The sequence below is a fragment of the Psilocybe cubensis genome, chromosome 12 (assembly GCF_017499595.1).
Source record: "Psilocybe cubensis strain MGC-MH-2018 chromosome 12, whole genome shotgun sequence".
Lineage (NCBI taxonomy): Eukaryota > Fungi > Basidiomycota > Agaricomycetes > Agaricales > Agrocybaceae > Psilocybe > Psilocybe cubensis.
The window spans coordinates 1052588-1080077 of NC_063010.1; the positions used below are offsets into that span (position 1 = coordinate 1052588).

A 27490-nucleotide genomic window follows, 5' to 3' on the forward strand; every position below is an offset into this window, starting at 1 on the left:
GCTCTTTCCCGCTCTACCAGAAGTCTGCCTTTGTGGTCGCTGGCAGATTCATTTTCTGATTTTCTTCTATCAACATTCCGCCTATGTCCCGCGATAGCGTGTTACTTCTGGATTAGATCTATGATTCTTGATCCTTCTTTGCATTGCATACGGACTTCTATGTTCACCGCTGTACTCGTATGTTCTTTTGGGATAGCTTTCGGGCACACATGCTATGGTTGGTATGGCAGCGTTATGCTGCATGCACATTGCAGCGTAGTGCTGTAATATCATAACCTAACCCACCAACAAATTATCCTACCCCTTTCCCCAATCCTATCCCATCCAATCCATTGTCCGCTGTAAACTTCCACCTTCGACACTCGAGTATATCTGACTATAGCATAAGGACCTATAAGGGAATATGCCAATGGAATCGGTTATTTCTAAACGCCATCAAGCCCACAAAACACAACAATTCTTTTTATAGAACATCTAAATAACGAGGGATACGAGTAGCTCAAGACTTTCGATGACTTTACTACCTCGTTGTTCGTTCACGGTTAACTCTTGCGAAAGGGTGGGTCTCCTCTTTAGATCTCGCTGTCTTACGAAAAAAGGTGGGGAAATGACTGTCGAATGGAGTCGTATAAACGGCCATTCTTTACCATAAGTGATTTAGGTGTAAGTAGCACTATGAAGTGGTGTAGTTCATGACGCTTCGTCGTTATAATAAGCTCCGACGTGACCGTGGATCAGATTCTGGGATCTTCTGAAACGTAACCAAATCCTTGGTTGACCTTTTTTCTCAGTGAGTCTCATGGGTAATTAAAAGTAAAGTACGTGCGTCATCAAGTCATTGTCGACTCGGCATAGGATGACTCAGAACAGGGATAGGAACTAGTTTGAGGAATCAGGACATACTCAATCGATCCAAAATCTCATGCTACTGCAGTCGTTTACGATGATGCTGTTTTCCAAATGTTTTCAGTGTTTTCTCTCCGTCCAAAAATAGCCAGCCTAAATATTCAGCGTGGCCGCTGCTGGTGCTTTGAACCTTTGGGCCGCCTTAGACTGCTTTGGATTGACTCAACAACAGGCTAAGGCAAGCCCCATGTGCCAAGCCTTCCAACACAAGCCCTTTTCCTCCATATTGCCTCCATCAATTGCACGTTTCTACAATGAATACTCTCCTAAGAGTGTTATGCTTAGTCTCCACTGTTAACAGAATCTCACTCTTGTATTCAGGTCTTTCTCACGGGACGACCAATGTTCCGCCCAAAAGGTACCATTTCATTCGCCACCGACCCTGTGACATCACCTTCCCTGATGAGGACTCCAGAAGTGTTTATTGGACTCTTGTTCGGGTGATTTTATGCTTGCAATAAGGGTAGGGGTTGTCATGGTCGTATCTGGGATCCGGTTATCCGAGCACAGAATGTGGTTTGACCCTGTTTATATATATAATGTACATCTGAGACACATGCATGATTTTTCGCCTTGTGATCCCTTTTCCTACTCTTATGCCTTTTCTTTCAGAATTCCGATATGTGGATGGATTTTGGTTGGCTTTACCCTCGTTTTTCCAACAAAGATCTCAGAGGCTACACACTCATGCATCGCATTCGACATACGTATTTGCAGGGGTTCTTGTCTGGATGGGTCTCGTCCGAGCGCTGAGGTGGAGGCGGTATAATGCCATCCACCGAAAGTACCTGCGGAAATGGAATAACGGTAAGGGGACAATCACGCCAGAAGAGGCGCAGGAAATCACTTCGGTTGGTGCTGCCTACGATATGCCTCTTTTGCTCAACTATGCGCTGGCTTTTGCACTGTTCAAGACATACGCAATCGTAAGATTTTGGTACTAGTCCCTCATCGACGCGAAGACTCATTTTACACCCATCCATCAATGTTGATCAGCCGTCGATCTCTACTTTATTGAACAAGACTAAACAGCTTAGCTCGACGGAGAATATCTCGAAGCGATACGCGGATGTACGTCATTCAAGTTTTCTTCTCGCTTTGGGCGCTGACTGACAGCTGGTTCTCGGAACTCACTTATCTTATCAGACCGAACTTCTCATCGGTACGTCCAACGGAGTTTAGTGAGAATGACCTCATTTTGACGATCCAGTGCTTCAGCAACTTATTTCTTCTGCCCGATATCTGGATATGTTAATCCTTCGATGTATGGCGACGATCCTAAGTCCTCCTCCATGGATGATCCACGGGCAATGATTGCACTCGCACGCACTAACTATCTTCATTCAAAATACCAAATTGTATGTCGTCATTCTCACTATTTCTATCTGGATCGAGGTGTATACTCATCATACGTAGTCAAATAACGATTTCTTATACACTCTTTGTTTGTTCGCACTGGAGCCCAACGTGGGTGTCACTGTTTTTTTATCTCTAACACGAGAGCCTAGACTAATGAAGCTTCAAATCAGACTTGGGCAGGCCGTTGGGGCTGGCGGGCATTATCTCCTCTCGAGAGACACGCCTATTATGTTTTCTGGGCTGAAATTGGGAGAAGAATGGATATCAAGGATATTCCAGATAGTTTTGAAAGCCTTTCTGCATGGTCAAAGGCGAGTCGGGCGCTTGGCTATCTTTTTCTGGCTAGTAATAATAATTATCGTTCTACTATCTAGGAGTACGAAAGGGTTCACATGGTTCCAGCGCAATCTAACCATGACTTGGCTGGTTTTACGCTTGAAGAGCTGCTTTCGGCTGTACCTGAGTTTGGTGGACTTAAATCCTTTGCGAGACGATTGGCGATTTGTGCCATGGATGATATTGTGAGGGAAGCGATGATGTAAGTTCAATTATTTTTACAAAATGTTCCCAATTATTTTCCGCTCGCCTGTGCCGACATTTTACATTGTATTCAGGTATCCGAAGCAGCCATGGCTGCTTCGGACAGTTGTATGGTGGTCCCTGTACTCTGTTGGCGTGTTCCAGCGGTGGTTCTTACTCCCTCGAGGTTTTCCATCTACCCCTGTAAATGTCACTCAAAACTTCAAAACAGGTGGAGGTTGTCCTCGTCTGCATCCCAATAAGTACGCCTGCATTGCTGACCCATTTGTTTTGTATATGTCTGAACATATTTATTGTAATCAGGTGGGCTGCACGACCGTGGTACAGGCCTGAGCCTACAACTTCATTTGGATACTTCACGGAGAAGTTACTAGTGAAATTAGGATGGTACTCTGAGATGCCAAGCAGCATGTACGTCGCTTTTACTTATGTTTCGCATCTGTAAGCGCAACAAACCTTACCAATCTATTCTATGAAAAAGGTTGAAGAGCACAGGATATAGGCTGGAAGAGATGGTGAGCGCTTAGTGTTTTGACTGGTAATTCTTTCGTAGTAAACGGTAATTTTGTTTGACAGGGTCCGCAAGCCTTTGAAAATGGTGACTTCTTCCCTTCTTACCCACGAATGATAGACTAACTTGTGATAATTTAGCGGGCCATGAGGAGGTTATGCGAGAGGCATCCAAACTCCAAGGTCATCCAGTTTTGGGACCTTGGTCATTGGAAGGAAGAAAAGGAATATACCAACGAACCTAGTGTAAATGCTGAATCTACATCTTTTCTAGCGTATTTTCTTTTTTTTTATGTGAATGAAGCTTACTCACAAACCTCTTACCCGTTTCACCTGGAGCGCTTATATAGCAATGTCACCAATACACTTTACTGTTAGTGTAACTTAGATGCGCCGCTGCCAATCCATGATTCCGTACGAGTGATCTCTTCATTATATTGTACTTACTAGCCCGATATTTAGGGGGAGCCGAATAGTCATGTGGACTAGTTAAGAAAAGCTAGGCTATGTTTAGGCATCAGATGTTTTTCAATCATGGCACATGCCCATGACGGCCAGCACGAAGCAGGGGGTTTCTTGAGCCCTGCTTTAGTCTCTCATGTTGGCTCTAAGTGACAGTCCAAGGTTGTTCTACGATATATTCCGGCGCTTGGTCGATACTCTTCCCAGCGGCGGAGAAGAAATCCTTCACTTTTTAAGCCATATCCCAACACCAGGGGCTGTAACCGCTGTGATTGTTACTTGGCTAGTTCTGGTTCGTGCATGTCGTTGGCGACGGTACAACGCGATCCATCGTAAATATGAGGATAAGTGGGATAATGGCAGAGGGGAGATCACACCGGAGGAGGCCCAGGAGATCGTGAATGTGTCATTCATGTATGAGATGCCACTGCTGCTTAACTATGCTGTTGCGTTTGCCTTGTTCAAGACGTATGGGATTGTGAGTGTGTTCAAATATGATGTGATTGAAGTTGGACTCAATTCATAACTTCACTTTATAGCCGTCGATATCTTCATTGCTTGTGTCGACAAAGCAACTGAAGGAGAACGTTTCGAGGAGATACGCAGATGTGAGTGTTGCTGTCTAAAATATCCTGTTATTGCAGTATCAGAACGGTTAGCGAGGCTAGACAGAACTTATGATAGGTGAGGGGAGTTTTGACTAACAGTACATTTTCTGACCGTCGTACGTTTGTAACAGCCACATTCTTCGGGTGCCCAATATCCGGATTCAGTGACCCATCTTTCCATCCTGATCCCAGCGTTCCGGCAGATGATCCCAGGGCAATGATAGCTGTGGCACGCATGAATTATCTGCATTCCCTGCATAGGATTGTAAGTTTTTCATCTCCCAGCGTAATACCTATTGTTTCTCAACTTGGTAAACTTTTTTCTTCAATCCTTAGGCCAACGAGGATTATCTTTATACACTTTCCTTGTTTGTATTGACGCCCAGTGTAGGTTTGTTTGAGTAGGAAATTAAATGAATTTTTTGCTGATCAAATTGTTTGTGTTTTATGCTTAGCTTTGGGCAAGTCGTTGGGGGTGGCGCTCTGCCTCGCCTCTTGAGCAACATGCGTACTATATTTTTTGGTATGAAATTGGGAAAAGAATGGGAATTAAAGACATTCCCGATAGCCTACAAGGTCTCATAGAATGGTCCGAGGTGCGAGCATTACATCAAATAATTGTGTACGGTCTCATGCTCAAAAGTGCATAGGATTACGAGGAGCGCAATATGATCCCGTCAGATTCTAATCATGAACTCGCAGAATATACACTCGACGAACTGCTGTACGCCGTCCCTAACATTTTGGGCCTCAAGGCCTTTGGGAAAAGAGTAGCTATCTGTCTGATGGAAGACAGAGTGCGAGTGGCTATGATGTAATGTATCAATTCATTTCGAGAAACCCCTCATAGCTAAATGTTGGACATATTCAAAACACACAGGTACCCAGAACAACCGCGGCTTCTCAAGGCTTTCGTTTCTTGTCTCATGGCCTCCATTGGTTATTTTCAACGTTACTTGCTTCTACCAAGGCACTCGCCTCGTTTCCCCGTAGACGTCAGTAACAAAATTACAGCTCTCGATAAAATTAGCGGTTGTCCTCGGATGTATCCAATGAAGTAAGCCGCCGAGTTTGGGTATTGCATTTCTATCTATAGAGACGGCTGATGTACGCCGACCAGATGGACTGCCCGCCCATGGTACAGACCGGAGCCAACGAATATGTATTCTCTCTGGCGAGACAGGTTTCTTGTAAAGATCGGCTGGTTCTCCGAGATGCCAGGGCCCCAGCAAGTTTTTCTTTACATTAATCGTCTTACCATCTGTCATGCTGATTAACATTGAATTTAGTTTGAAAAGTTCGGGGTATAGGATTGAAGAAATGGTGAGTAGGATGTTAGGCTCTGGACAAAGTTCATGCTAACAGAAAATTCTAATCACTGGCACAGGGACCTCCCCGGTTTGAGAATGGTAAGCATATTCAGCTCGAGATACTCTACGCTCCGCTTACCCATATTAATTTTAGCCGGACACGAGGAAGTTATGCGTCGCGCAGCCCAGCTACAAGGCCGCCCAGTGAAAGGTCCGTGGTCACTGGAAGGAAGGAAGTAGATGTGGTCAATAACAACTTCCGACGGTCTATCGATACGATTTATCAAATGACAAGGATATGAGCGCTCTCGTATTTATTAACTATACATTTTAATGTCTGACCGCTTTCCATACCTACCGAAGAAGTTCGGCGGGGATATATACCAGTGAAAAATTCCCAAAATATCTCATGATAAGACCAAGTTTACCCTTAGATTCTGAATGCGTCAGTTTCAAGGGAGTGACGACTCTCATTATATATATGGGCTGCCAATACGGTACAACCAACAATTTGATCAACAAGATGAAGGCTGAAGCTTAGAGTAAGTTGGCACCACTATTAGCACAGCTTGCAAGTATAACCTAGATCTGGGAGAACTGCGGTCATAACAGCCTACTTGATCATGCACTATTACTATCGGTAGACTACACTGTGTTGTGGTGTAATTAGTCAATTACGATCGACCAATGGAGTATGACTGGGTTAAAATCTTTGCTTACTTCTATATGGTTCGAGGCTAACACGAGGGATGCGAAGGCAGGGTAGCGCACGCCATTGCTGCGACCCTGTCTATTTTTAGACTCACTGCCTGTTGAGGGTTGCACTGCTTTTAGAGACTCCCACACCCTGGCCCTTGTCATTGTGTGTATAATCCGCCCCGGCATCACGAAGCGTTTTGTCTTCATGCCCATTGCTCCTCGCCCCGATCCTTCATTTTTTCCTCAACATTACCTTTAATCTCTAACATCTTGTTCGTTCAATCTCCTTTCACGAAGCCATTTGCAGCAGGACGGCAACATGGCCGTGTACAATACACCTATGAACAATGCTCCAGGACACTACCTGACGACCAACTACCCGCCACAACGAGACGCCATGTACGATACTGTAACTTTAGTCTCCTCCGTTGAGACCAAGGTCCCGGCGGACTCACGACAGATTTCTCGGACGCCCAGTCCAACACCAAGCGAAGCCAAGGCACTTCAGACGGGGTTTCTTGATTGGAAGACAATGAGGCAACCCAAGTATTGGTTCAGGAGGGAATGGCTTTGTGCGCCTCGAGATCACTTATGCGTTGGAAAAATCCCTGATATCTCTTCCGACTAGGGTACTACATTTTGCTTGCGGTTACTCTTGTCCTAGTGGGCTTGATGACCATCTACCACAAGCAGATTGTAGATTGGTTAACCCCGGTCACACAGTGGCTATTCAAGTTCGTCTACCTTTTCTTTCTTCTATATGAACATTTCACTCATCGAAAAAAACCGTGTTCAGACTGAAGTTTGGGTGGCTAGTACCAATCGGCGTGCTATTCGTCATTTCATTCCCTCCTGTAATGCTTTACTTTTTCGAGCAGAAGACGCATACTCACCCCTACTGATTCAGTTGTTTGGACACGAAATTGTTGCTGTTCTCTGTGGACTGGTGTGGGGACTATGGGTAGGATTTGGCATTGTCGCCGCTGGCACTTTTCTCGGAGAAGTAGGAAACTTCTAGTGAGTAGCGCTTCTACGTCGAAGCTACGATGATGACGTTATACTGTGCTAAATTTTGTAATTTGTGAATAGCGCCTTTAGATACTGTTGCCGAGCGAGAGGTGAAAAGCTAGAGAGGACAAGTATCTTTTATGCATGCCTGGCACGGGTTGTGCGCGATGGCGGATTTAAGATTGCTTTAATCGCTCGTTTGAGCGCAATACCTGGTCATTGTGAGCATTCATGTCGATTCAATTCATTGCGCCTTTTAGTCTGACGGCACCATAAACTACTAACTATTAGTTACCACTGGCATATTTTCGGCATGTGGCATGGGGATTATCATCTTTTCGATCGCTGCTATCCTTTCTCTCCCTAAACAATTCATCACAGTCTACCTTGGAGTCATTCTTAAACAATCCAATGACGGTGAGGGATGAGTTGCCATTGGAACCTCTGATTCAACAGACTGAAAAATCTTTAGGAACCGAAGACACAAAAAGCAAAATAATCAGTGATACGGTCCTCGGCATTACTGTAGTTATTACATTTGTCGCAATGTGGTATATTTTCCTTCAGATGAATAAAGTAACACCACAAGTCATCTACGAGAGGCGAAAGGCGAGGTATTTCGTTTCTTTAAATAATCTTCTTTATCGATTCTGACGATAAATCAGACAAGCGAAATTGTCAAGAGCAACCGGCTCTCCATACATGCATGCAGGACCATCCATGACAAACCCAGACGTCTTTAACCCAACTGGGTCAGAGTCGGACATTCCACTCACAAGCACCCATCACGACGCCGCACATCAGCAATGGGACCGCCATGGCAAGGCCATCGGTTATGCACCAGATCCCAACCTTTACACGCCCCAGGCACGTACACCTACAAGGCCTGTATTTACCTCGAATTATCCCCGCGACGAGGAAGAGGCAGCCGGTCACCGACCGCTTCGAGAAGAAAGCACAGATGATGTAGAATGGGATATTCCACAGCGTGGAACTACGTCCCCTCGACTGAACGCTGTTGTCTCACCAACTTCTTTACACAATCCATATTCGCCTAACCACCGACGGGACTTTGAGAACGAGATAGTTCAAACACCTACTCAGGCCAGCTTTGTCAACGAAGGGGCAGGTCCCTCAACTGTGCGGATGGTACAGTCCAGTAGCAACAAGCCGCATGGGTCTTTCGATGTAGAGGACCCATACGGCGGGTACGAGGTCCCCCACCGCCATGGCCATGCACATGAACTCACTGCTTCATCTTTCCGTACGGCGTACAGTAGCTCTCCTGACGCTATGGATGACGCTCCTATACCCAATCCACACGCTGCTTCGAGTCACCCCTACCCAGGCCCTATATACCCTTCTCCCAGACCACAATCACCAAAACCTCCTAGTTATGTCACAACCTTGCGCTGAGCGGCTAGTTTCCGCTCTCAGTACGATGATTCTGTTTATGGACTTGTAGTACATTATCTTTCTTCCTTGAATGGACGCGAACTTTCATCAATATACTTCAGCTAGATATATTACGACTTTACGACTACTAGTATTAATGTTGGAGACATCTGGCTACGAATAAATGATGAGATCGTAACTAGGAGTTCTTCAAAAGTTCAAATCCTCACTTTTGCGTTGAAGATGAATTGACAAGTCACCCATTTTTTTTGAAAAAAAAAATCTACTCTTCAATAGGATCTTCTAACACGCTGTCTTTGCGATTCTACTTTCATCTAAAGCGTTGTCTGGAAACCATATTATTGTTGCAAGTACAATTGAGTGGGATTCGAAGGAGCTGGTAGTCGGACTTCGGGCATAGGAAAAAATAAGTGCAGCGCAAGTGCGCAAGTGCAAAACGTGCAAATGCAAGTGCACGGTGGCTGTGCTGCAGTGCAATGCGAGTGCATGCGAGTGCATGCAAGTGCACACGCAAGTGCAGTGCAGTGTGCGCGCAAGTGCAGTATAATGCACACGCAAGTGCAGTGCAGTGTGCGCGCAAGTGCAGTATAATGCACACGCAAGTGCAACCAAAAAAAAAAAACGCAAGCGTGCAGGCTGTTATGTAGTACATAGCGTCTTGTACTTGATATACATGACATGTACGTAGCTAATCAATGTAGTACCTACTAAATTGAATACTATTACTTTGTTTTTGACTTCACTGCCTTTGCTGCGGTCCTATTTTCCGGGATAGGTCGTGGCCTAAGGATTCTCTTCTCTTCTACTAGTTTTGGCTCGGTGGGTTGTATAAATTTGACAAAGTTTGGGCCAGTCTGAGCGAATATTTTTGAGATTGAATATTAGCAATAGTAAAAGATAAACATACCATTCCTTCGTCACTGTCTATCTCAATGTCGCCATGGTTGTAATAATCGGGAACTCCTGCGTATGGAAACCAACCTTGCGGCTCTCCAGCATCCAGACCCCACTGATAATTACCTGCAAGTCCGGCGCGGCTTGAAACCTCAAACATCTCCTCTTCCAACGATGCCAATGCCTCTAAGTCAACATCCAGTGTTCGGATCGGGAAAGGTATATCATTTTTTGATCTGTTTGTCCTTTGGTAGACCTGTTTTGAAATGCTCACTATTAGATTTGGGCGCCTAACCATTGAATCAAATAGCGTTGAAAGTCTTTTGGCCTCGGTGTCCCAAGCAATTGTTGAATGTGCTGAGATACAGTTTCTGAGTAGATTTGTAAGTACAGTATAGAAACACGGTTAGATTAAGAGAGATACCTCGAATATAGTCATCGATATTTTGAATTTTTGTGTTCAATTCATCGTCGGGATCAAAGTACCGAAGTACATGCTTGATAAATGTCTGCATCAACGCCATACCATTAGAGTTTTCATGGATTGGGAACATTATAGTTCAGACTCACAAAAAATGTCATCCAGTAGCAGAATTCGTTAGAATAATGGTTAGAGGCAAGGATCACCAGTGAAAATTTACTATCGCATGAATTCGGGTTTAATTGAACGGAACCAAAATGTCTTCTTGGCAAAATAGGGAATCAATTTGGAATACGGACAGATATAATAAAATGAACTTATTCTTCAGGTTCAATAAGATTGGTAGGCATGATAGAAAAGACACATATCTTCTCACAAAGTAGAGTGAGACCTCCGTGAAGGGCCAGCCGTTTGCACTATATAATAAACATTTATCTGCCAGTATCACATAAATGAATATTGTCAGTTAACTGTCATGAAAAATATCAAGTAATAGTATATACTTACCTTTCACAGTGTACCTGCTTTACAGATTATGATTAAGCATACCCAATCCAACCCTTTCGTTCTCAGACAGCTGTTGATTGACGAAGGGGTTGACGAGGTCACGGTCTCTAATTCTAGACATGTCACGCGTCAACCCCACTAAAAGCCTTCAATAGGCACGGTGACACTCAAGTACTATGCAGTAAACATAAGTGCATTCAAGTGCAATGCAAGTGCACGCAAGTGCAATGCAAGTGCAGTGCGAGTGCATGCGAGTGCAGTGCGAGTGCATGAAAGTGCATGCAAGTGCGCGCAAGTGCACGTGAGTGCAGTGCGAGTGCAGTGCAAGTGCACGCAAGTGCAGTGCAGTGCAAGTGCAGTGTAACGCAAGTGCATGTGACATAAATGTGACATAAATTAGAAGGTTATTGGAGACAAGTCAATTATTGTATAATTGCCAGCAGAATCCCCAGTTATAAGCATACTTTTTGATGTTACCCAATTCCTTAATCCAAATAGCGGAAGGTTTAGTAGGCAGACATTGTTTTGCTTGATGTAGTACCTCATCATTGTAGAGAGAATATTCAAACTTATTTTCAATTTATTTCGCCCCAAGGTGCCCAAAGAGAATAAAAAACACCATTCAAGAGGATGGGTACACCACACAGACCGAAATATATAAGTTTTATGTTTTATTTGCCCATACTCCAAGGCAAAAGGTGTATTTACAACCAGTTCATTGGTCCTTGTGACGACAGATCACAAGTCCGTGACAACACATCCCTGACAGTGCAATGTGACAGAAAATGGCGCACAAACTGTCTGAAGCATGTTTTAGAATAAATAGTCTAACAGAGGTAGTATTCAAAACTCATGCTAGCAGCCAAAATTGTTTATTTGCCTCAGACCTCAGGCGTACGAGCAAAACATGGCATGTTCTCCTCACTCGGCATGCACCGGCACCCTAGTCCCGAGGAAATAATTGTGACATATTGGCCCACTGTCACGCGCGACTCTTGCATGCACTTGCATGCACTTATTTTTCTATTTGCCCTCGGACTTCCAGATGAAGGCGAATCAACCGGCATGTGCCGAAAAAGTCGAGTGCATATCCCGTCTCACTTTCAAGGTTCTTAACCATCACACACACATCGCCTGCTTCTTCCACACATCCTCTAAAGGGCCGCCTCTTCAGATACATGGAGACTGCGGGAGAAAATGGGAAACTTGAACCCATTACCGATGCAGATCTGGTCTTGAACGAAGACTTACGGCGTCCATTCGATGTGATCAACGATGAACTCGCAGCCATGGGTGGGCTGTCCGTTGAAGCATTTCTGAACAACGTGACGTCTGCGGTCTTCGATGTTAACTTTCACCTTCAACTCCCCGATTTGCCATCTCCGGAGAAGGAAAGCCAGAAAGCTTCGAAAACTGATGACCCAGAGGAATCCAAGTCACCGACAGCAGCCAACGGGAGGTCGAACAGGAACCCCATTACTTTGCTGCGTCATGCGTGTGAAAACACATTTGGATCCTCAGAGGCAGTCAAATACGAGTATGTGGAAACAGACCCTCAAAGTATGTCCCTGTACATTTCTTCATCGTTCAACGACTAACCGTGGTGCAACCTTCGCCAGATCGACAATGTATTCTCACAATCACCCGTCCCAATGGTGCTACCCGTGCGTATAAATCAGAAGCAGGGGCAATGCGTAGGGCCGACGCAAAAGTGCAGGCCGCCCAGATTGCTATCGATATGGGCGCGATCGACTTCATTTCTTCAGGAGATGCCGATGCGCTGAAGGCCAGGAAAGGACTTTTGCTTAATCCCCTCGATGCAATCGATGACATGGAACTTGACGTATCGGTGATTGTGCCACCGAGTGCGGTACTTGCCGACAAAGGTCCCGTCGAAGAGATAGAAGACTGCTGCATCGAATGGAGAGCCGGGAAAGTAAAGCCCCATTGGGTATATTATAACGATCCTAAGAATAAGAAAAGTGAGTTTGATTCCAAATGTTCGCGTCGTCGCTCAACATTACTTAGAGCATGGCGTTGCACTGCGGATTGCGCTAAATGCGCATTTATTTCGCTCGTATTCTGTTGACCCTGTGCACTCCACCGCCAGAGCTGCTAAGATTGCCTGTGCTAGAACTGCCCTTAACAATGATGTCTTGGAATTTATTCGATATGGAAACGGGCAGACTGAGCCTCAAAGGATTATCGATGAGGGCGAAGATGAAATTGTGCCCATCCGCGGAAGTACTCCAGGCCCTCCTCAAGGATATACTTTGCAGGAATATTACGAAACACTTCCGCAACCATTTCCTGAAGACGTCGGGGATATGCCCGCTGCTGAGATCAATGGGCCAGCATGGTTAAACCTTGCGCTCCAGTCCGCAAGGGGTGCTCGGTTAGTCGCGACGTTCGTGCCAGTTGTCGATAGTGAACGCCATAGTGAGTGTTCTTCAACTGTCTGTCGATACTTACTGCTTATATTGATATTGAATTCTAGTGCATGGTTGTGTCCTTCGAATTGAAAGGCCTGGTGAAATGCGGACGTACTTTGTCGATCCCCAATTTCCAAAGCGCGGGGATGCCAGATCAGCAGTATGCCTGTTGGCCATGTCTCAAGGAGTGGGCGATTACATTCGCGAGTTGAAGGAGGAAGCTGAGAATAAACTTCCCGCTGATAAACGTAAGCTTGCGGTTGAAAAGCTTCTTCCTTTGATTGCATCCGAGTCTGGTAAAATTCGGTATGGCAATCGTCCGTTGTTCATCTTTTCGCAAGAGAGGGATGGTGCGTTGATTTTATATTCCGATGTTTTTTCTCTCTGAAGATATTCGTTTTCAGCTTTCGGATGTACTATAAAGGTTGACGTATCTCCTGATTCTGATGCACCGGATGTGCGAGAATACTCTACGACGGCAGAATATCGCAACAAGGCCGACGCAAAGGCCGCAGTGACTTACCTTGCAGCTGAGGCAGGTTTAATTGACTTACTTCGATTCAGGGGTGGTGAATTGCCTTCCGATTATGTGCCTTTCTGGGAAGCTCAGATGAGTGGAAATGGAGATTACTATGTTCCCAAGCGCAAAGAACCAGAAAGAGAAGATGCTGAAGGTCGCATTGGGAAGAAACGTAAGAGGACTAACAAAGATAATAACTCAGACGCTAGTGAGGTATCGACACCTCGAACCAACATGAAACCTAAGCTGGGTTCTGGAGACCACCCTTTGCCTTCGAAACCGGTCAGCCTAATTCCAAACTCGGAAAACTTCTCTAGGAATACTCGCTGGAAATCGCCTCATGCGACTGGATCCAGAGGTCTTGGCCCAACCAACGCACATGCATCTGCTCCGCGTTTTGGTGGCCAAGACCGATCTGGAAACAGAAGCGGGGGTCCTCCTGTTCATGCTCGTGGTTATCGTGATGTTAGCCCCTCGCATACAAGGCCTGCTCCTCGTGGTTATTCTTCGTACGATGACCGACCGCATTATGATGACCGGGCACCGTACCATGATCGAGCCTATTATGATGAACGATCCGAGTATAGGCGCGACCCTTCATATCGTCAATCTACACCTACATACTCCCGTCCTGAATCTTATGCAAATGCATATCCTCCTTTTCAGCCGCCTCCTGCTCATGGATATTACTCGAGTGGCTATCCTCCATCTCCTCCTCCACGTCATCACCACTATGCTGCTTATTATGCACCTCCTGTGGCACCACCTACTCCTCCGCATGATCCCTATGGCCATGGGCAAGGACATCATTATTCATATCCGCCTGGCCAATATCCTCCTCCTTCGCCTGTGCACTATGCTCAGACTGCTTTTCCTGTTAGTTACCCTCCCCAGACACCTGCAGTCTATAACCCTCCTCATCCACAGCCTATGCCCATGATACCCCCGTCGCCCCCTACCATTCCTTCACATGATCCATATTCTTTAAGATATCGATCAAATTACCCTCCTCGGTCTCCTCCTCAGGTAGAACCCTACCCTCCTCGAACCCCTCCGCATGTACCTGCATATGCTTCTAACCATCATAGTCATCCTCCTCCATCTCCTCCTCATCTTTCAAACCCTTCGTACCCACCATCTTATGAACTTGAGCATCAAACTTCTGATTCTAACAGACCTCTGAGAAACTATCGTCGACATAGTACAGTTGGTGATACCTCTCGGCCTCGTGGTAATTATTATTCTAAGCCACTTCCTGAAAGCGATAACGGCTGGGCTGGCAGCAGGCATGGTCATAATGCAGCCTCAGCCGGGGCTATGAAATCTTTGTCTATTGATACTGGTGAATACAAACGCGATCGTACTGCCTCTTGTAAGTTCATTCTGTATTCATTCTGATAAACCCATGATTAACTGTCCGACAGCCCCTCCTAGATTTTTTGATCATAGCCTGGAACGACTCGAAGCTGAACGAACAAATTCCACTTCCGAGGTTACTGTAAAAACGGAGTCTGTCTCTGGGGATGACTCGGTCAAGCATACTATGCCCCCAGCTGTGTCAGCCAGGCCTAGACTTGAACCATCGACTTCGCAATCATCCGTACAGTCATCCAACAAGTCCAACTATGATGTACTTAACGGTACACCTCTTCCGTTTTGTTCCTAAATTCCATTGAAACTTATGACGTCTCTTTTTGCAGAATTTTGCGAGAAAGAAAATATTGAGAAACCTTGCTTTTACCACCAGGTCATTCATGGGAAAGACGGGTCTGTTTCTTACCATGTGTGGGCGGAAAAAGACTCCAATCGAATGGAGCTTCCCACAAACCACTTTTCCACAATTGAGGAGGGTATGGAAAGGCTCTCAAAGAGTATCCTTTCGTATGTTCGTTCCAAAAAGGCTCAGAATAAAGCCTGAGATCTAAGGCTTGGAACTTTGGAGGGTTGTGGGCTTTTGCTCGTCTTGTGTATTGCTTTCGGAACTATCTACACCTGGATTATCTAGCTACTCTTTCTCGCATGTTTGTACTATACGCTTTGCTTTCCACGCTTTCCACGCTATCCAGCACTTCAGGGGGTTCTTCCTTTCGAATCTTGTTCTCGTATCTTTCATCTTCTTGCTACTTGGTGATTCTGTGATCTAGTCCTGATCGATGATCACGCGGTGGTTGTCCATGTGCAAACGAACAACTATTCTGGAACACATTTATAAACCGAATCCAAGTCCGGCTAGGATGCATCTCTTGTGAATTCTTCTTTGCCTGCTTTGTCTTCCACCATGCCAGCTGTTGACTTAAAGAAACGATATGCAGAGGATGGATATGTTATCATTCCTGGTCTCATCGAAGGCGAATATAGGTCCAATCTGGAGTCAGCCTGTGAAAGGGTAATCGCAAAGACTCGCAATGGATCGTGGCTCCATCGACGCACAGTCGGCAAACAGTTCCCGCCATATGGACAGGACAATCCCGATTCCTGGGGCATACAACACCTTATGCATCCTGACTTGAAGGAACCTATTTTTGTGCAATGGTATACCTCGCCGAAGCTTCTGGGGGTTGCAACGGAGCTGTTGGGGTGTTCTGAAGAGGATTTACAGATGGGTTTGTAAACTTGTATTGCGTATCATCGTAGTCTGGACCATTGACAACTTTGTTTTTTATGTTGATAGAGTTATTAAATCTTCTTATAAACCCGGAATCGCATGATTTTGCATTGCGGTGGCACCGCGATGACATCCGTGAGGATGCCACAGCAGAAGAGGAATTAAAAGCGCTGAATATCTGGCATTATGGTGTAAGCTTGCAAACTATGGACGCAAAACATATTAGTACTAAATAACGGCGACAATTTATAGGTGCAGTGGAACACGTAAAGTCAATCCCTATCTAATGTAGGGCAGATTGACCAACCTATCTGCTTGTAGAGCGCTATATTTGGACTCTTGCCTTTACATTGTTCCAGGGTCTCATAAGGTACCGAGGACCGAAGCTCAGCGCAAACTATCTTCAGGACAGATTCCGGAAAATCCATTGGACATGCCTGGTGCCATTCAAATTACTCTTCAGCGTAAGTGGCGGGAAATACTCCAATTCGGTTGATTAACTGATAAAAGCTGCTGATTTACCAGCTGGAGAAACAGTTTTTTACAACTCGAACATATTACACTGCGCCACTTACAAGTCAGATACTCGAAGGGCTACCTTGCATGGGTGTATGGGCGACGCCAAGGGAGGGGCATCGCGGGCAAGAAATATTCTACAGCATGGGTTGCGATGGATGAAAGGAGAAGATTTCTTCCAGACACTCCCCAATTCAAATGCGAACAGGATGCTTGAAAAGCTTATTTCCCTGTCAGATAGCTCGGAGCAACGTGGAGCCGTAGAATATTCTCTTCAAAACTAATAGTTGGAAGATGGTAGGTATTTTCGGATCTATTAATTGGAAACTGAGTCACTAATTTGAAAGTGAGTAGAAATCACATACTGTTTTTAAATCCCAGAATGAACAATCTTTTTCAAAAGTTATATGGCAAGTTGGCATGCAATTAGCGTGCAGACAGCGTTTTAAATTGAGGATTAATTGAAAGTTAATCAATAAACCTCGCATCAGATCCATTTTCTGTGGAGAAAATGGGAGACAATAATAAAATATTATTGGACGGATTTGTAGCTTGGGTTCCAACTGAAGAAAAAGGTGAAGAAAGCGACGAAAAGTGCTGTTCCTTTCGAATTATGAGATCACGTGACCATCGAAGTTGGTTATAGGCCCATGCGCGTACATTATGGCTGGAGACGTGTAAAGAATACAGATGATCGGATATGAATGGATATAACGAAGAAAGAAGTTCCAGTGGGTAAGACATGAAGGCATAATCTGGTATTATGATGGGCAATATCCGCCACCCAACTTTAAAACACAATTGGTGAGCTTAAAACGCGTAATAGCACAGCTACCAAACAAAATTACTCACCTGCTCCAGGAAAGCATCTATTTGGTCCCCATCCTCCATACCCACCTTGATTGTTGCAGCATAATGAATGATTGATCCTACAGAATACCGGAGTAACTCACCTCTGCAGGCGTTTGTTCAGGTTTGATTCGTTGGCCATCATATGTGAATTTGAAGGTTCCTGTAAGAAGATTTTAGGTTAGTTTTAGGGTGTTGAGTGTAGATGTTCTATACCTTTGTCTTTTCCGAAACGTTTCTTTTACCAGACAATGTAAGAAATCATTGTTTAGATTATCCGAACTAGCACGCGTACCTCTGCTGCTTCGAAGATCTTTGCGAATTTCATGTTTGTCTTCACTTTGACGGTAATTTCTGATTGTATAAACGAAGATCAGCCTTGTAGATATGAGCCGCGTCGCGTTGGACAAGTAGAGGGGTAAGTCTTACGGGTACCATCATATGAAATGTTCAAGTTGAGTTTGGGCTTCACATCTTCGGGTTCATGAGACATGATGATGGCAATGAGGTAGCAGAAGGCGGATAAGAGTAGTGATAAAGTGATGGAAGACCTTCTTTGTTCCGGGGCTAGATGTGGGAATGAGCAAGAACGCTGGAAATTGAAATTACAAAAAGAGTGTGACAAATCTGACGCGACTCACACGTGATAGTGACGCACCTGCCAGGGAAGTCACAATCTTTACGCTCATCCTCTCCTTCCACACTCATCAGAACAAGGAACATGTCTGACGAACCTAACCGGAAGATACAACTGAAGATAACATTCAATCAACAAAGTATGGCTATCACTGACCACCTGATAATTTCGCCCTGTATGTACCACGAGAGTTAGTTAACCAATTACCTACGTACAAAGCTTTGGACTTGGCTAATCTCTTAATATATCATCGCTATCGAAGACGCTTTCAGATTTTACTATAACGAATCCAGGGTTAGGCCTGAACAAATCCCCGAAGATGTATGTGCATTGTAATTCTCACTCTGTATATTCTCAAAGCAGAGCCACTAGTTGGGAATGGAGGACGAAGATGAGATGGATGCTACAGTTCAACAGGCAAGTTCTTCTGCTTAACGATGTGCCCTTTCCATTGACAATCTTACGCTTTTAGGAGGGCGGAAAGACTCTTGATAATTAAATCATTGGTCGTTAAATGGCCGATGCTATTTCAAATTGATCACATCTACAATCATCAGACGACCATCCTCATGCAATCTGCAACATTATATACCGTTATTACATGTGAGCCTGAAGTCAAATGGCAGTGAAAACTTAGCTGATGTAAAAAATATTAGCATATATCCCAAACATATCCCGCTCCAATGACAAACCAGTTTCGAGAAGACGCAAATTTATCTTTTACTTTTAATTATGTCGCGAATGAACAGAAAGGCTCCGTGACAGAGACACGACTGCGAAGGTACTTTGGAGCACATTCCCATTGTTGCACTTATTCCTTCGCGAGTCGCTCCGAATTCCCGGTAAAACATGACAGTCCGAGTCATCCCACTTGTGATTACATATCACTTTCCACGATAAGCTATATAAACCTCGTCTTTCCGAGTGAAAATTTTGGCACCCCACCGAATAAAATCAACGCCTACAAAGTTCAAATGTCAGTCGTTACCCCAAATGCAAACCTACCTGGTTATCAAGATGGTGAAGAGCAACAAAACAAAGAACATGAATTGCAACTTCGGTCAACAATGCGTCGGTGTGTTGACTCAATTCAAAATTTTGTTCATGAAAATACGGGATTGTTGTTCATTGTTGCCGCCATGGTATTCTTCTCGATGATGGACGTCGCCGTGATAAAGCTGCACAAAACAGACCCTCCAGTCACTACATTCCAGGTGGGGTTTATCAGGCATTTTTAAATCATTCTGCTCAACTTAAAAATCAACTGTCTATATTGATCCATGAAACTACGTACAGCTAATTTTGGTCCGCATGGTGCGAGGTTATGAAGATTACCTTTTCAGAAAAATGTTCAATGTTCGTACAGGCAATTACTTTTATATGCTGCATGATATACATGTAAGTCATCTTACGCGTAACTCGAGACAATTCGCTGATCTTCTTTCTGTAATTTCTGATAGGCACTTGGCAAAAATTCCAGACCCACTGCTGGGTCCCAAAGGAGTTCGATTATGGTTGCTAATGCGCGGAATTGGAGGGTGCGGCTGATATAAACGCTATGGCATTCTTGATTCACCCTCTCTCTGTTCAGATTTATTGGTCTCTTTGGGATTTACTTCTCCCTGCAGTACCTATCTCTGTCAGACGCCACCGTTTTGACGTTTCTGTCGCCAACCACGACGACAGTTGCTGGTGCCATCTTTTTGAAGGAGAAATTCATTATTCGACAGGCGGTAGCTGGATGTAAGCTGCCCACCGTGATTTGACAATGGAGTTTGAGCTTAATCAGGGCCTACGAAGTGGTTAGTCTAGTAGGGGTCGTTCTGATAGCGCGGCCGACGTTTATCTTTGGGGACTCGGCTCATTCTCACGAGCCCAATGGAACGACTCCATCTGAGCGGTTATTGGCGGTTGGGTGAGCTTCATGGATTTAAACATGTGTGTAGTTGACGTCTTACCTTGATCAAGGGTGTCCCTTGTTGGAGTGCTTGGTGCCACTCTAGCTTGTAAGTGCTCTGGTGCAATGGGGAAAAGCTTGAGTATTTCTCACTTACTTTTAATTTGTAGATATATCAATTCGGTCTATTGGTAAGAGGGCGCATACTATGCATATCATGGTCTATTTCGCTTTGCAATGTGTTGTTGGTTCAACAATAGGGTTAGTCTTCTACGTTCCGTATATCCACGCCGTAATCTGTCTGGTTTATTAACTCTCAACTTAAAGGATGATCGTCACAAAGACACCGGTTGTCATTCCTACCCAGATAGAATGGCTTTCGCTCTTGTTCATGATCGGCGTGTTTGGCTTTGCTGCACAGGTCAGTAATAGGACGCAGTAATAGGACGATCATCGAGACCAATTTGTTTTAATTTTTATCATAGATTTTTTTAACGCTGGGATTCCAACGTGAGGCTGTGGGCCGCGGAACATTAGCCCTATATACACAGGTGAGTTAGTTATCCTACAGTACAATATATTACTTATCCCCTCTGACCGAAACAGATTATCTTTGCGTCTTTCCTTGAATACATAGTTTTCCATACGACTCCTTCGCGACTCTCGATTTTTGGGATTTTATTGATCATGGGATCAGCTATATATATTGCGGTAAGTGGCATGTAGTACTTGTCGTGCTGGAAGCGTTTCTAATAGTTTATCAATGCACCGTAGCTTACCAAGAAACCAAATTCACCAGAGCTAAATAGTATTAGCCAGCCAGATGATGAAGAGTTAGGGAGGAGCTTGCTCTCTCCGAACTCTGATACACCCTGATACTATGTATTGCTTGTTGTGATTAGTCGTCCGCTTTGGCAATTTGTGTGTCCTGCTAGTTCGAGAACTCGAAGCGCTACGTTTAAATGATAAAATAGAGTAAAGTGGTACAATTTCTCTAATTGGGTTGTTTGAGCATGTTTTAGCGGCACTCTTGAACGCGACTCGCGACGCGTCAGACGCGTTCCCGACCTGATCAATTTAGATTCCGGCCCGATGCTTCCGACAAAAAATCGCATTTCGTATCCGTCCTCGTGTTTATTCCCTTCCTCCTCCTCGCAATCACATCTTAACTATTTCTGTCGGGAAATGTCGACACCACTCTATTATCAAGTCGGGGGGCACAGGGGTCAAATCGTTTCGTGAGATTAGATCGCTCAATGTCTTCATTCTATATGGTAAATTCTCACGATGAATGCTTTCATTAGAGCTCGTTTCCAATTCGATGATAAAGACCTCGCTAATGCTCTAGCTGGACCTATGTCGCCTCTTCATAAACCACACGATAATTCCCAAGGACCCATCGCCCTTGAGATGATACTGGGTACTATACTTATTTGTCTTTGCAACCATGAGCTCCTTCAAGATCAACCTGCTCAAGGGAATACTGATTAACCCTGAACAGGAATCAAAAACCATGGGTCATCACATCTTCTAGTTACGACCGATCAGGCTATGCAGCTTTCTAGGCAGCGTGATATCAAGCTTATAAATCATAGGGCGAATCTTTCCCCTCTGGATTTTGAATCATTATCTCCAATCTATTTTCACTCTGTTGAGGCACTGTTGAAGAAACTGACGTCTCTCAGGCCAAAGAAATCAAACAAAAATGCAACGAAGGATGCAGATCAAGATACTAGCCAAGCCAATCATATCTACAAATTGTACAATATTGACACGCAACGCGCTGCTTTTGAGCATGGAAGGTATTATTTCCGTTATTCTGAAGAGTGGATGGATCTAATATTATTTTGTTAGGCTCATTTATAGAATCTTAAATGGCTTGGTTGATCCAGCAAAGTATGGTGTCGACAATCTATCGTGGACCCAGGATCTTCGCATTTGCTCCTTTGTATTTAACGTCAGACCTATCGATGACCGAAAACGTGCTGAACGATTGCAAAACCCACTGGTCCTGGACATTGGCTTCTGTGAAGCTGATTTGCCTAATCTGGAGCCAAATCACTCCACTGCAAAACACATACTAGACCAGAGGAATGCTATTCTAGGAGGGAACAGAAAGGTTAGCCAGAACTTTAAATATCTTACAAAAATTGTTCTAATACTGCCTTCATCTAGCCATTTGAATATGGAGTTACTCAGAAGATACTCGGTCAAGATGCCTTTGAAGAGGCAATCCGTGAATTATTTCAAGATGTTCGAGTTCGCTCCAGCAAGACGATGATACTGCTTGTCTACAATAGGGAACAGACGCTCAATTATCTGCGAAACATCAACGTGGATACGTCAGCTTGGTCCTTTGATCTCAAGGAATTGTTGCAATCCTCGAGAGCTCGATCCTCTCGTGCATATTCCAGAGACCACCCCGAATCTCGCTACCACGATCGATCACGATCACCGCCTAGATCTCACGACCCGAGGTTGCCGCAGCGTAGTCCCTCTGCAGCATTTCAGTCGAACAGAGGCGAGCGATACGCTGAGCCGTCGCCTGCTGGGCCGTCTGGTGCAACCTATTCGAACTTGTACCCGCCGGTTTGCCTTGTTGATGTGGAACAACTTTACTTCAAGTTAATGCACAATGCCCAAATCAAATCTGTAGCGAACATTGCTCGTCAATTCGGTGTAATTGACCAGGATGGGATGTGTGCTGGCAACGAAGCAAGGTGAGCTTGAATGAAGTATTGATTGATATGCCCCTCAATTTATGACTTTGTTCCTTTTGAATAGTTATACAATTAAGATTTGGAAGGATATGATTGCTCACGAATTAGCCATTGACGAGCAAGGAGCTTCCCGCCTGGGAGGTTTGTCGCTCTCCGACGAGCAGCAAAATACCGCAGCAAACGCCGGCCCTTCGAGTGCACCTGCTTTCGCACCCATTGATTCTGATGATGAACAGGACCCGAATGACATACCCGCTGCCCAGCCGACGGGCAATACAGGCAAACAAGCACAGCAAATGTCATTCGAGGACGGCGAGTCTGATTACGGAGACGACGACGAGTCTGACTCTGATTAACTTTAATTTTCATTTACAATTCTTCTGATTCATTTTCTTACTACTATGTATCAACGAATCGAATACGTTCCATTGTATGCGAAGATGCCATTGTTATATGGCCAAGTCTGACCAGGCAGTATGTTTACCAGCCTGTACCCACTAGTCCTTTAAATAAGTGCCCTTCCAGCCCTATTGTTATCTTCGGCATTGTGAGTGAGCTCGGCTGTGACCTGAAGGCAGTCGCGGCAGTCGCACATGCTGTGAAGAATAATAAGAATGGGGCATGTTGAGACCTATGTGGGACAAATAAGGAAAGTGGCTGTGGTCATTGGCTCGCGGCTGCAGCGTGATGGAATGATGCTGGGTTCATGCTCACGCCTGGGCGTAAGTAAGCTGTCACTTCCTGGTTCCCATCACCCACCGTAGATGGCCTCTCATGAAGCGCTTCTCGATCACGTAGTTATGTTGTCAAACAGTCCCTTTCTTTACCTTTAACCTCCATCACCTTCGTCATTAACCGCATCTCTGGCCCTATTAGGCCCGAACGATGTCCTCCCTGCTGAGCAAGTCGAGTAAGAGGATGACTATGGCGCCGTCCGAGTTCAAGCGCCTGTCAGATGGGGGCTCACCATCGGAAGATATGATGCATGCGGGTAGTTCATCGGATGAGCGATTCAGTGGTACCACTCTGGGCTCGGAACGGTTTAGAGAGTCAACCAATCTCATTCCGTCGCCCGGTGTAATGGGTCCCAAACCCAAACGATTCGTGCGCACCGGTTCCTTGCTCCGAATCTCAGAAAATGACTCGTCTGACATGAACGAATTCTTAATAGGAACCAATCATGCTGCAGTTATGGTTCATCATATTAACTCCGTTTCTTATGCTGTCGTTGGGCATTGCGTTGGAGATCGCCATATACATATCAAACCTCAACCACGGTATGTATATGCAGTTGATATTCATACCTTGACCGGCTAATCTTTGCATCAGGGTTCAAGGTTCCTCAGAGCAATGTATTTCTAGTCTTTGGCAATGTGACAGGACAGTTTCTGGCGGTAAGTCTCTCCTTTTCATACAATCCTTCATTTATTGAAGCAAAGTTCTCCAGTCCTTCTTCCCTACGCTGTGAGATTATTTTCTTGCGCTTTTTGCTCTCTCATTTTGATTTTATGTATTCAGTCTTATTATGCCGTTTGCTTTTGCTTGGAGAGAGCTGGACTTTCTCATTCGAAGTTATCAGGTCAGTTACCTCCATATACGCATATATTGAGCTAATCCGTACATTAACCTGTTATGTAGCCTTATGTGATGTTACAGAAGGGAAATGCAAAAGCTGAGGAGAGCTTACTATTGGATTATGTACGTTCCCACATATCGTCATCATTTTTTCTCTCTGACCCTTTCGAATGCTAGATATCACTAGGGTATGAATCATTATTTCGATATGTCAACCTCTTTGCTGAAGAAAAGGACGTGCAGCCCAATATTAGCTATTCCACGCGCCCTAGCCTACAAGCATCGAATTGTGCTATGGTCTTCTATCACTGCAGTGTTGACGTACATCTATCAACCATTGAGTGAGGACCTCTCTTATCTCATTGTGTAAACCGTCGTTTATTTGACCTTCCAGCTGGATCTATCTTTCAAATACAATATGCTCAACAGTCTGATTGTGCGTGATTTCCATATGATCGACACTGCCTGCATCTTCACACTTTTTTGTTCAGCCACATCGGTGATAGGGACTCAGAGTGTAGGCCTATCACCGGACATTGCAGACCTGAATCCTTTCATGGCAGCAGCTGGATACGTCGATGCCTCTGTGTTGTTTGGTTTGCCCGACCCACCGTTCGTACAAGGTGGATGGGCTACTGCTGAGGTTTTAGTGAGTACTGTTTGTGATGTTTGGTTGTCTTTTCGATTGACGCAATGCATATTAGTTTCCCTCAAAGCCATCTTTGAATGGAACGTTGTCCGTCGACACAGCGGGTATTCAGACCACCGCCAACTGCTCCAACTCAGTCGGAGCACCTACAATATCTGGCTCGGACAATGCTTTAACCGTGACATCTACCTCTGTTGATGGTTGCCAGTTAAACGTCACTTTCGACTCTACGGTAAGTAGTGGAGCAAGGCCAACAGCAAACATGTCTAAGGTCGTTAATTTTCTTCTACAGGCCGCCACTCAGCAGTATGGAGTCCAAAGTGTATCATGTCCTGGAAATGCATCAACCTTGCCTGTTCAGTTCCAGCCTGTCATGTTTTGGTGCGTTTTATTGATAGAAGTTGAAGACCTTTTTGCTGAGAGAAAGGGCAGGTTTTTCCAAAATTCCAATAGCCAAAAACAAGTCAAAAGCGTCTTTTGCACTCCAAGGATCAAGGCAGTCCAAGTAACTGCAACCGCGAGTTTGAACGACGGTAACCTGGTTAATGTCACTCAGATCGGCGATTTGACGGTAGATAATAATGTTACTGGTACTGGCCTCAACCAGCCTCCTGCTCCAGTCTTCAACGGGTGAGTAATATTGCTTTACCTGATTTAGGTTTAGCTTGATTGACCAGCATGCTAGTGTAATATTCCAAAATTCGACCAATCCCTTTATTCAGGCTAGAGTCGTGGCCACTAGTTCTATCGTCTCTGGTGCTATTTTTAAAGCCGCGCAGCAGCAGCCGGGTGGGTTGGCGTCTACATTCGCTGCTGCTAACAATTTTTTAGATCTGACCTCTACCTATTATGTAAGTACATTAAAAAAACGACTGTAACTTTATGCTAATCTTCATTTTACAGACACGTCATCTCTCTATCGTCGCAAGATCTGTATACTATGTACAACAAAATACCACGTTACCAGCCAATGAGGTCTCTCTCGTGCCTCGGTTGGTCGTCGAGTGCGTAGTTTCCACCTATCACTTATTCTTTCCTAACTCTGTGCCTACAGCCCCCTGCCTGCCCATTTCCTCGCAATTATCCTCATACTTACGGGCGTTATCGGCATGTACCTACACGTTCACAACCGGCGGCAGAGAAAAACGTTACTACTAGCCACACCTCCCGGTAGCATAGCCTCCATTGTCGCCCTCACTTCTCGATCCGGGTTTGGAGAGCTTCTATATCCATACGACGATGAACTGACGCTGGAGAAAAAACTGGACGGAATCCGATTCCGGTTAGATAGACGAACGGGGGCCATCTTGGCCGACGATTTTGAGACGGAGCGCGCGGGGATGGGTAGGGATGATGCGTTGCTTTCATTGCTTGGGAAGGCCCCGAATGAGCCTATATCGGCGGCATCGCATTCGTCGTCTGCTTTGGCGTACCAGGCTGCGAATGGCATTTTGCCTTGGGAAAGATCGTGGGCGCCGGATGCTGCGGCGCCACCAGGGGCTGCTGCTCCTCGCATTCCTGGTTCACCGCTGAGAACGGACTACGTTCCGTAGTAGAGTGGCTTTCGAAGTTCGAACATGCTTAATCTTTGTTTGTTCTGTATGTGGCTTTTTTACATTCGCGGATGCTTTTTCATTGTTTCTTCACGTTTTTTCTTATCTGCCACGCTCGCGTCAGTGGGACATCTTATCATCACCGGACTTTAGTAGTTAGTAGTTGTACGAATCACTCAACTTCGAAAGCACAAATCATACTTCGAAGCATTGTAATGACCATCCATCTAATTTCATTCCTCATGAAATCTATACATTCTGGATTTTTTCCCTTGTCTATATGTACAATTACCTGATGGTCAGTGCAGAAATCTCAGAATTCATTGGAACAGTCTTGGCCGTGGCGTAAGGTACGATCAAAAGGTTTTCGGGAGTACCCGATCAACGTGACATTCGCTTTATGGGCTTCCATTCCGGGAGAGTGTGGCTTCATTCCACTTTGGGCCCGATCGTCGATGGCACTCTGCGCTGAATGGCACTCCGCCATTGTTCGAAAGAGTGGCCCATTTCACATTTCCGTCATGGTGTCCCGATGAGTCATTTATTAGTGTCTGAGAGTCTTTTAAGCCTCTTCATTGCTTTTCTTCTCTCACCACCACCACCATTACACACAGTTCAGTCCTACACATTACCTCCACATCGTTGAACCTCAAATGCCCACCTTTGCGATAAACTCGAATTCGGATGACCGTGGCAAGTGCGACATCCATTTTACCACTTTCGAAACCTTGCCTTCCGATATGCAGCGTGAATACGCAGATGTTAGTTTGTTTTGATTCGCGCAGGCTGGTTTAGCACTGATCAAAAGAACTTTTGCGTTCACTCCTCCAGCATCATAACGTCCCAGAAGACTGTACTACTGAGGAGATCTGCAGTTATATTTTTCCTTCTGGCGGC

The 27490-nt window shown here is 45.0% G+C and overlaps 9 protein-coding genes across 9 annotated transcripts; 7 read left to right on the forward strand and 2 right to left on the reverse strand.

The window, feature by feature from the left end:
* Positions 1–1502: 1502 nt before the first annotated feature.
* Positions 1503–3777, forward strand: JR316_0012319 (Mycophenolic acid biosynthesis cluster protein B; the record flags this gene model as incomplete). Its single annotated transcript, XM_047897944.1, has 12 exons — positions 1503–1832; positions 1903–1977; positions 2053–2068; positions 2125–2264; positions 2323–2373; positions 2436–2610; positions 2668–2803; positions 2880–3047; positions 3109–3216; positions 3287–3320; positions 3457–3561; positions 3766–3777. 12 exons carry the CDS (start codon positions 1503–1505, stop codon positions 3775–3777), a joined length of 1350 nt encoding a protein of 449 aa, XP_047742833.1.
* Positions 3778–3913: 136 nt separating this feature from the next.
* On the forward strand, positions 3914–8818 carry JR316_0012320 (Golgi apparatus membrane protein TVP38; the record flags this gene model as incomplete). Its single annotated transcript, XM_047897945.1, has 18 exons — positions 3914–4255; positions 4317–4385; positions 4446–4461; positions 4517–4650; positions 4722–4772; positions 4841–4981; positions 5036–5109; positions 5675–5708; positions 5773–5794; positions 5850–5906; positions 6751–6966; positions 7023–7128; positions 7191–7248; positions 7302–7411; positions 7484–7623; positions 7694–7819; positions 7875–8016; positions 8068–8818. 18 exons carry the CDS (start codon positions 3914–3916, stop codon positions 8816–8818), a joined length of 2589 nt encoding a protein of 862 aa, XP_047742834.1.
* A 722-nt stretch (positions 8819–9540) lies between these two features.
* JR316_0012321 (uncharacterized protein) lies at positions 9541–10266 on the reverse strand (the record flags this gene model as incomplete). Its single annotated transcript, XM_047897946.1, is given in 4 exon segments — positions 9541–9672; positions 9726–9968; positions 9987–10069; positions 10137–10266. The coding sequence occupies 4 exon segments, from the start codon at positions 10264–10266 to the stop codon at positions 9541–9543; spliced, it is 588 nt and encodes a 195-aa protein (XP_047742835.1).
* Positions 10267–11818: 1552 nt separating this feature from the next.
* Positions 11819–15510, forward strand: JR316_0012322 (uncharacterized protein; the record flags this gene model as incomplete). Its single annotated transcript, XM_047897947.1, has 7 exons — positions 11819–12200; positions 12260–12622; positions 12669–13079; positions 13138–13422; positions 13477–14964; positions 15017–15232; positions 15293–15510. 7 exons carry the CDS (start codon positions 11819–11821, stop codon positions 15508–15510), a joined length of 3363 nt encoding a protein of 1120 aa, XP_047742836.1.
* A 360-nt stretch (positions 15511–15870) lies between these two features.
* On the forward strand, positions 15871–16997 carry JR316_0012323 (uncharacterized protein; the record flags this gene model as incomplete). The annotated part of the gene is made up of 4 exons (XM_047897948.1): positions 15871–16195; positions 16264–16388; positions 16568–16661; positions 16723–16997. The coding sequence occupies 4 exons, from the start codon at positions 15871–15873 to the stop codon at positions 16995–16997; spliced, it is 819 nt and encodes a 272-aa protein (XP_047742837.1).
* Positions 16998–17474: 477 nt separating this feature from the next.
* Positions 17475–18055, reverse strand: JR316_0012324 (Ubiquitin-like protein pmt3/smt3; the record flags this gene model as incomplete). Its single annotated transcript, XM_047897949.1, has 6 exons — positions 17475–17501; positions 17566–17610; positions 17667–17725; positions 17779–17800; positions 17858–17916; positions 17992–18055. The coding sequence occupies 6 exons, from the start codon at positions 18053–18055 to the stop codon at positions 17475–17477; spliced, it is 276 nt and encodes a 91-aa protein (XP_047742838.1).
* Positions 18056–19356: 1301 nt separating this feature from the next.
* JR316_0012325 (putative transport protein) lies at positions 19357–20972 on the forward strand (the record flags this gene model as incomplete). The annotated part of the gene is made up of 12 exons (XM_047897950.1): positions 19357–19413; positions 19496–19513; positions 19566–19597; positions 19660–19737; positions 19791–19942; positions 20000–20114; positions 20168–20205; positions 20267–20357; positions 20424–20517; positions 20582–20647; positions 20703–20807; positions 20871–20972. The coding sequence occupies 12 exons, from the start codon at positions 19357–19359 to the stop codon at positions 20970–20972; spliced, it is 948 nt and encodes a 315-aa protein (XP_047742839.1).
* Positions 20973–21383: 411 nt separating this feature from the next.
* Positions 21384–23172, forward strand: JR316_0012326 (uncharacterized protein; the record flags this gene model as incomplete). Its single annotated transcript, XM_047897951.1, has 5 exons — positions 21384–21516; positions 21598–21898; positions 21951–22215; positions 22272–22816; positions 22881–23172. The coding sequence occupies 5 exons, from the start codon at positions 21384–21386 to the stop codon at positions 23170–23172; spliced, it is 1536 nt and encodes a 511-aa protein (XP_047742840.1).
* Positions 23173–23734: 562 nt separating this feature from the next.
* JR316_0012327 (uncharacterized protein) lies at positions 23735–26593 on the forward strand (the record flags this gene model as incomplete). The annotated part of the gene is made up of 15 exons (XM_047897952.1): positions 23735–23920; positions 23988–24093; positions 24146–24210; positions 24264–24280; positions 24335–24395; positions 24455–24514; positions 24621–24732; positions 24786–24827; positions 24883–25040; positions 25096–25272; positions 25333–25421; positions 25473–25670; positions 25726–25891; positions 25944–26044; positions 26095–26593. The coding sequence occupies 15 exons, from the start codon at positions 23735–23737 to the stop codon at positions 26591–26593; spliced, it is 2037 nt and encodes a 678-aa protein (XP_047742841.1).
* Positions 26594–27490: the final 897 nt, after the last annotated feature.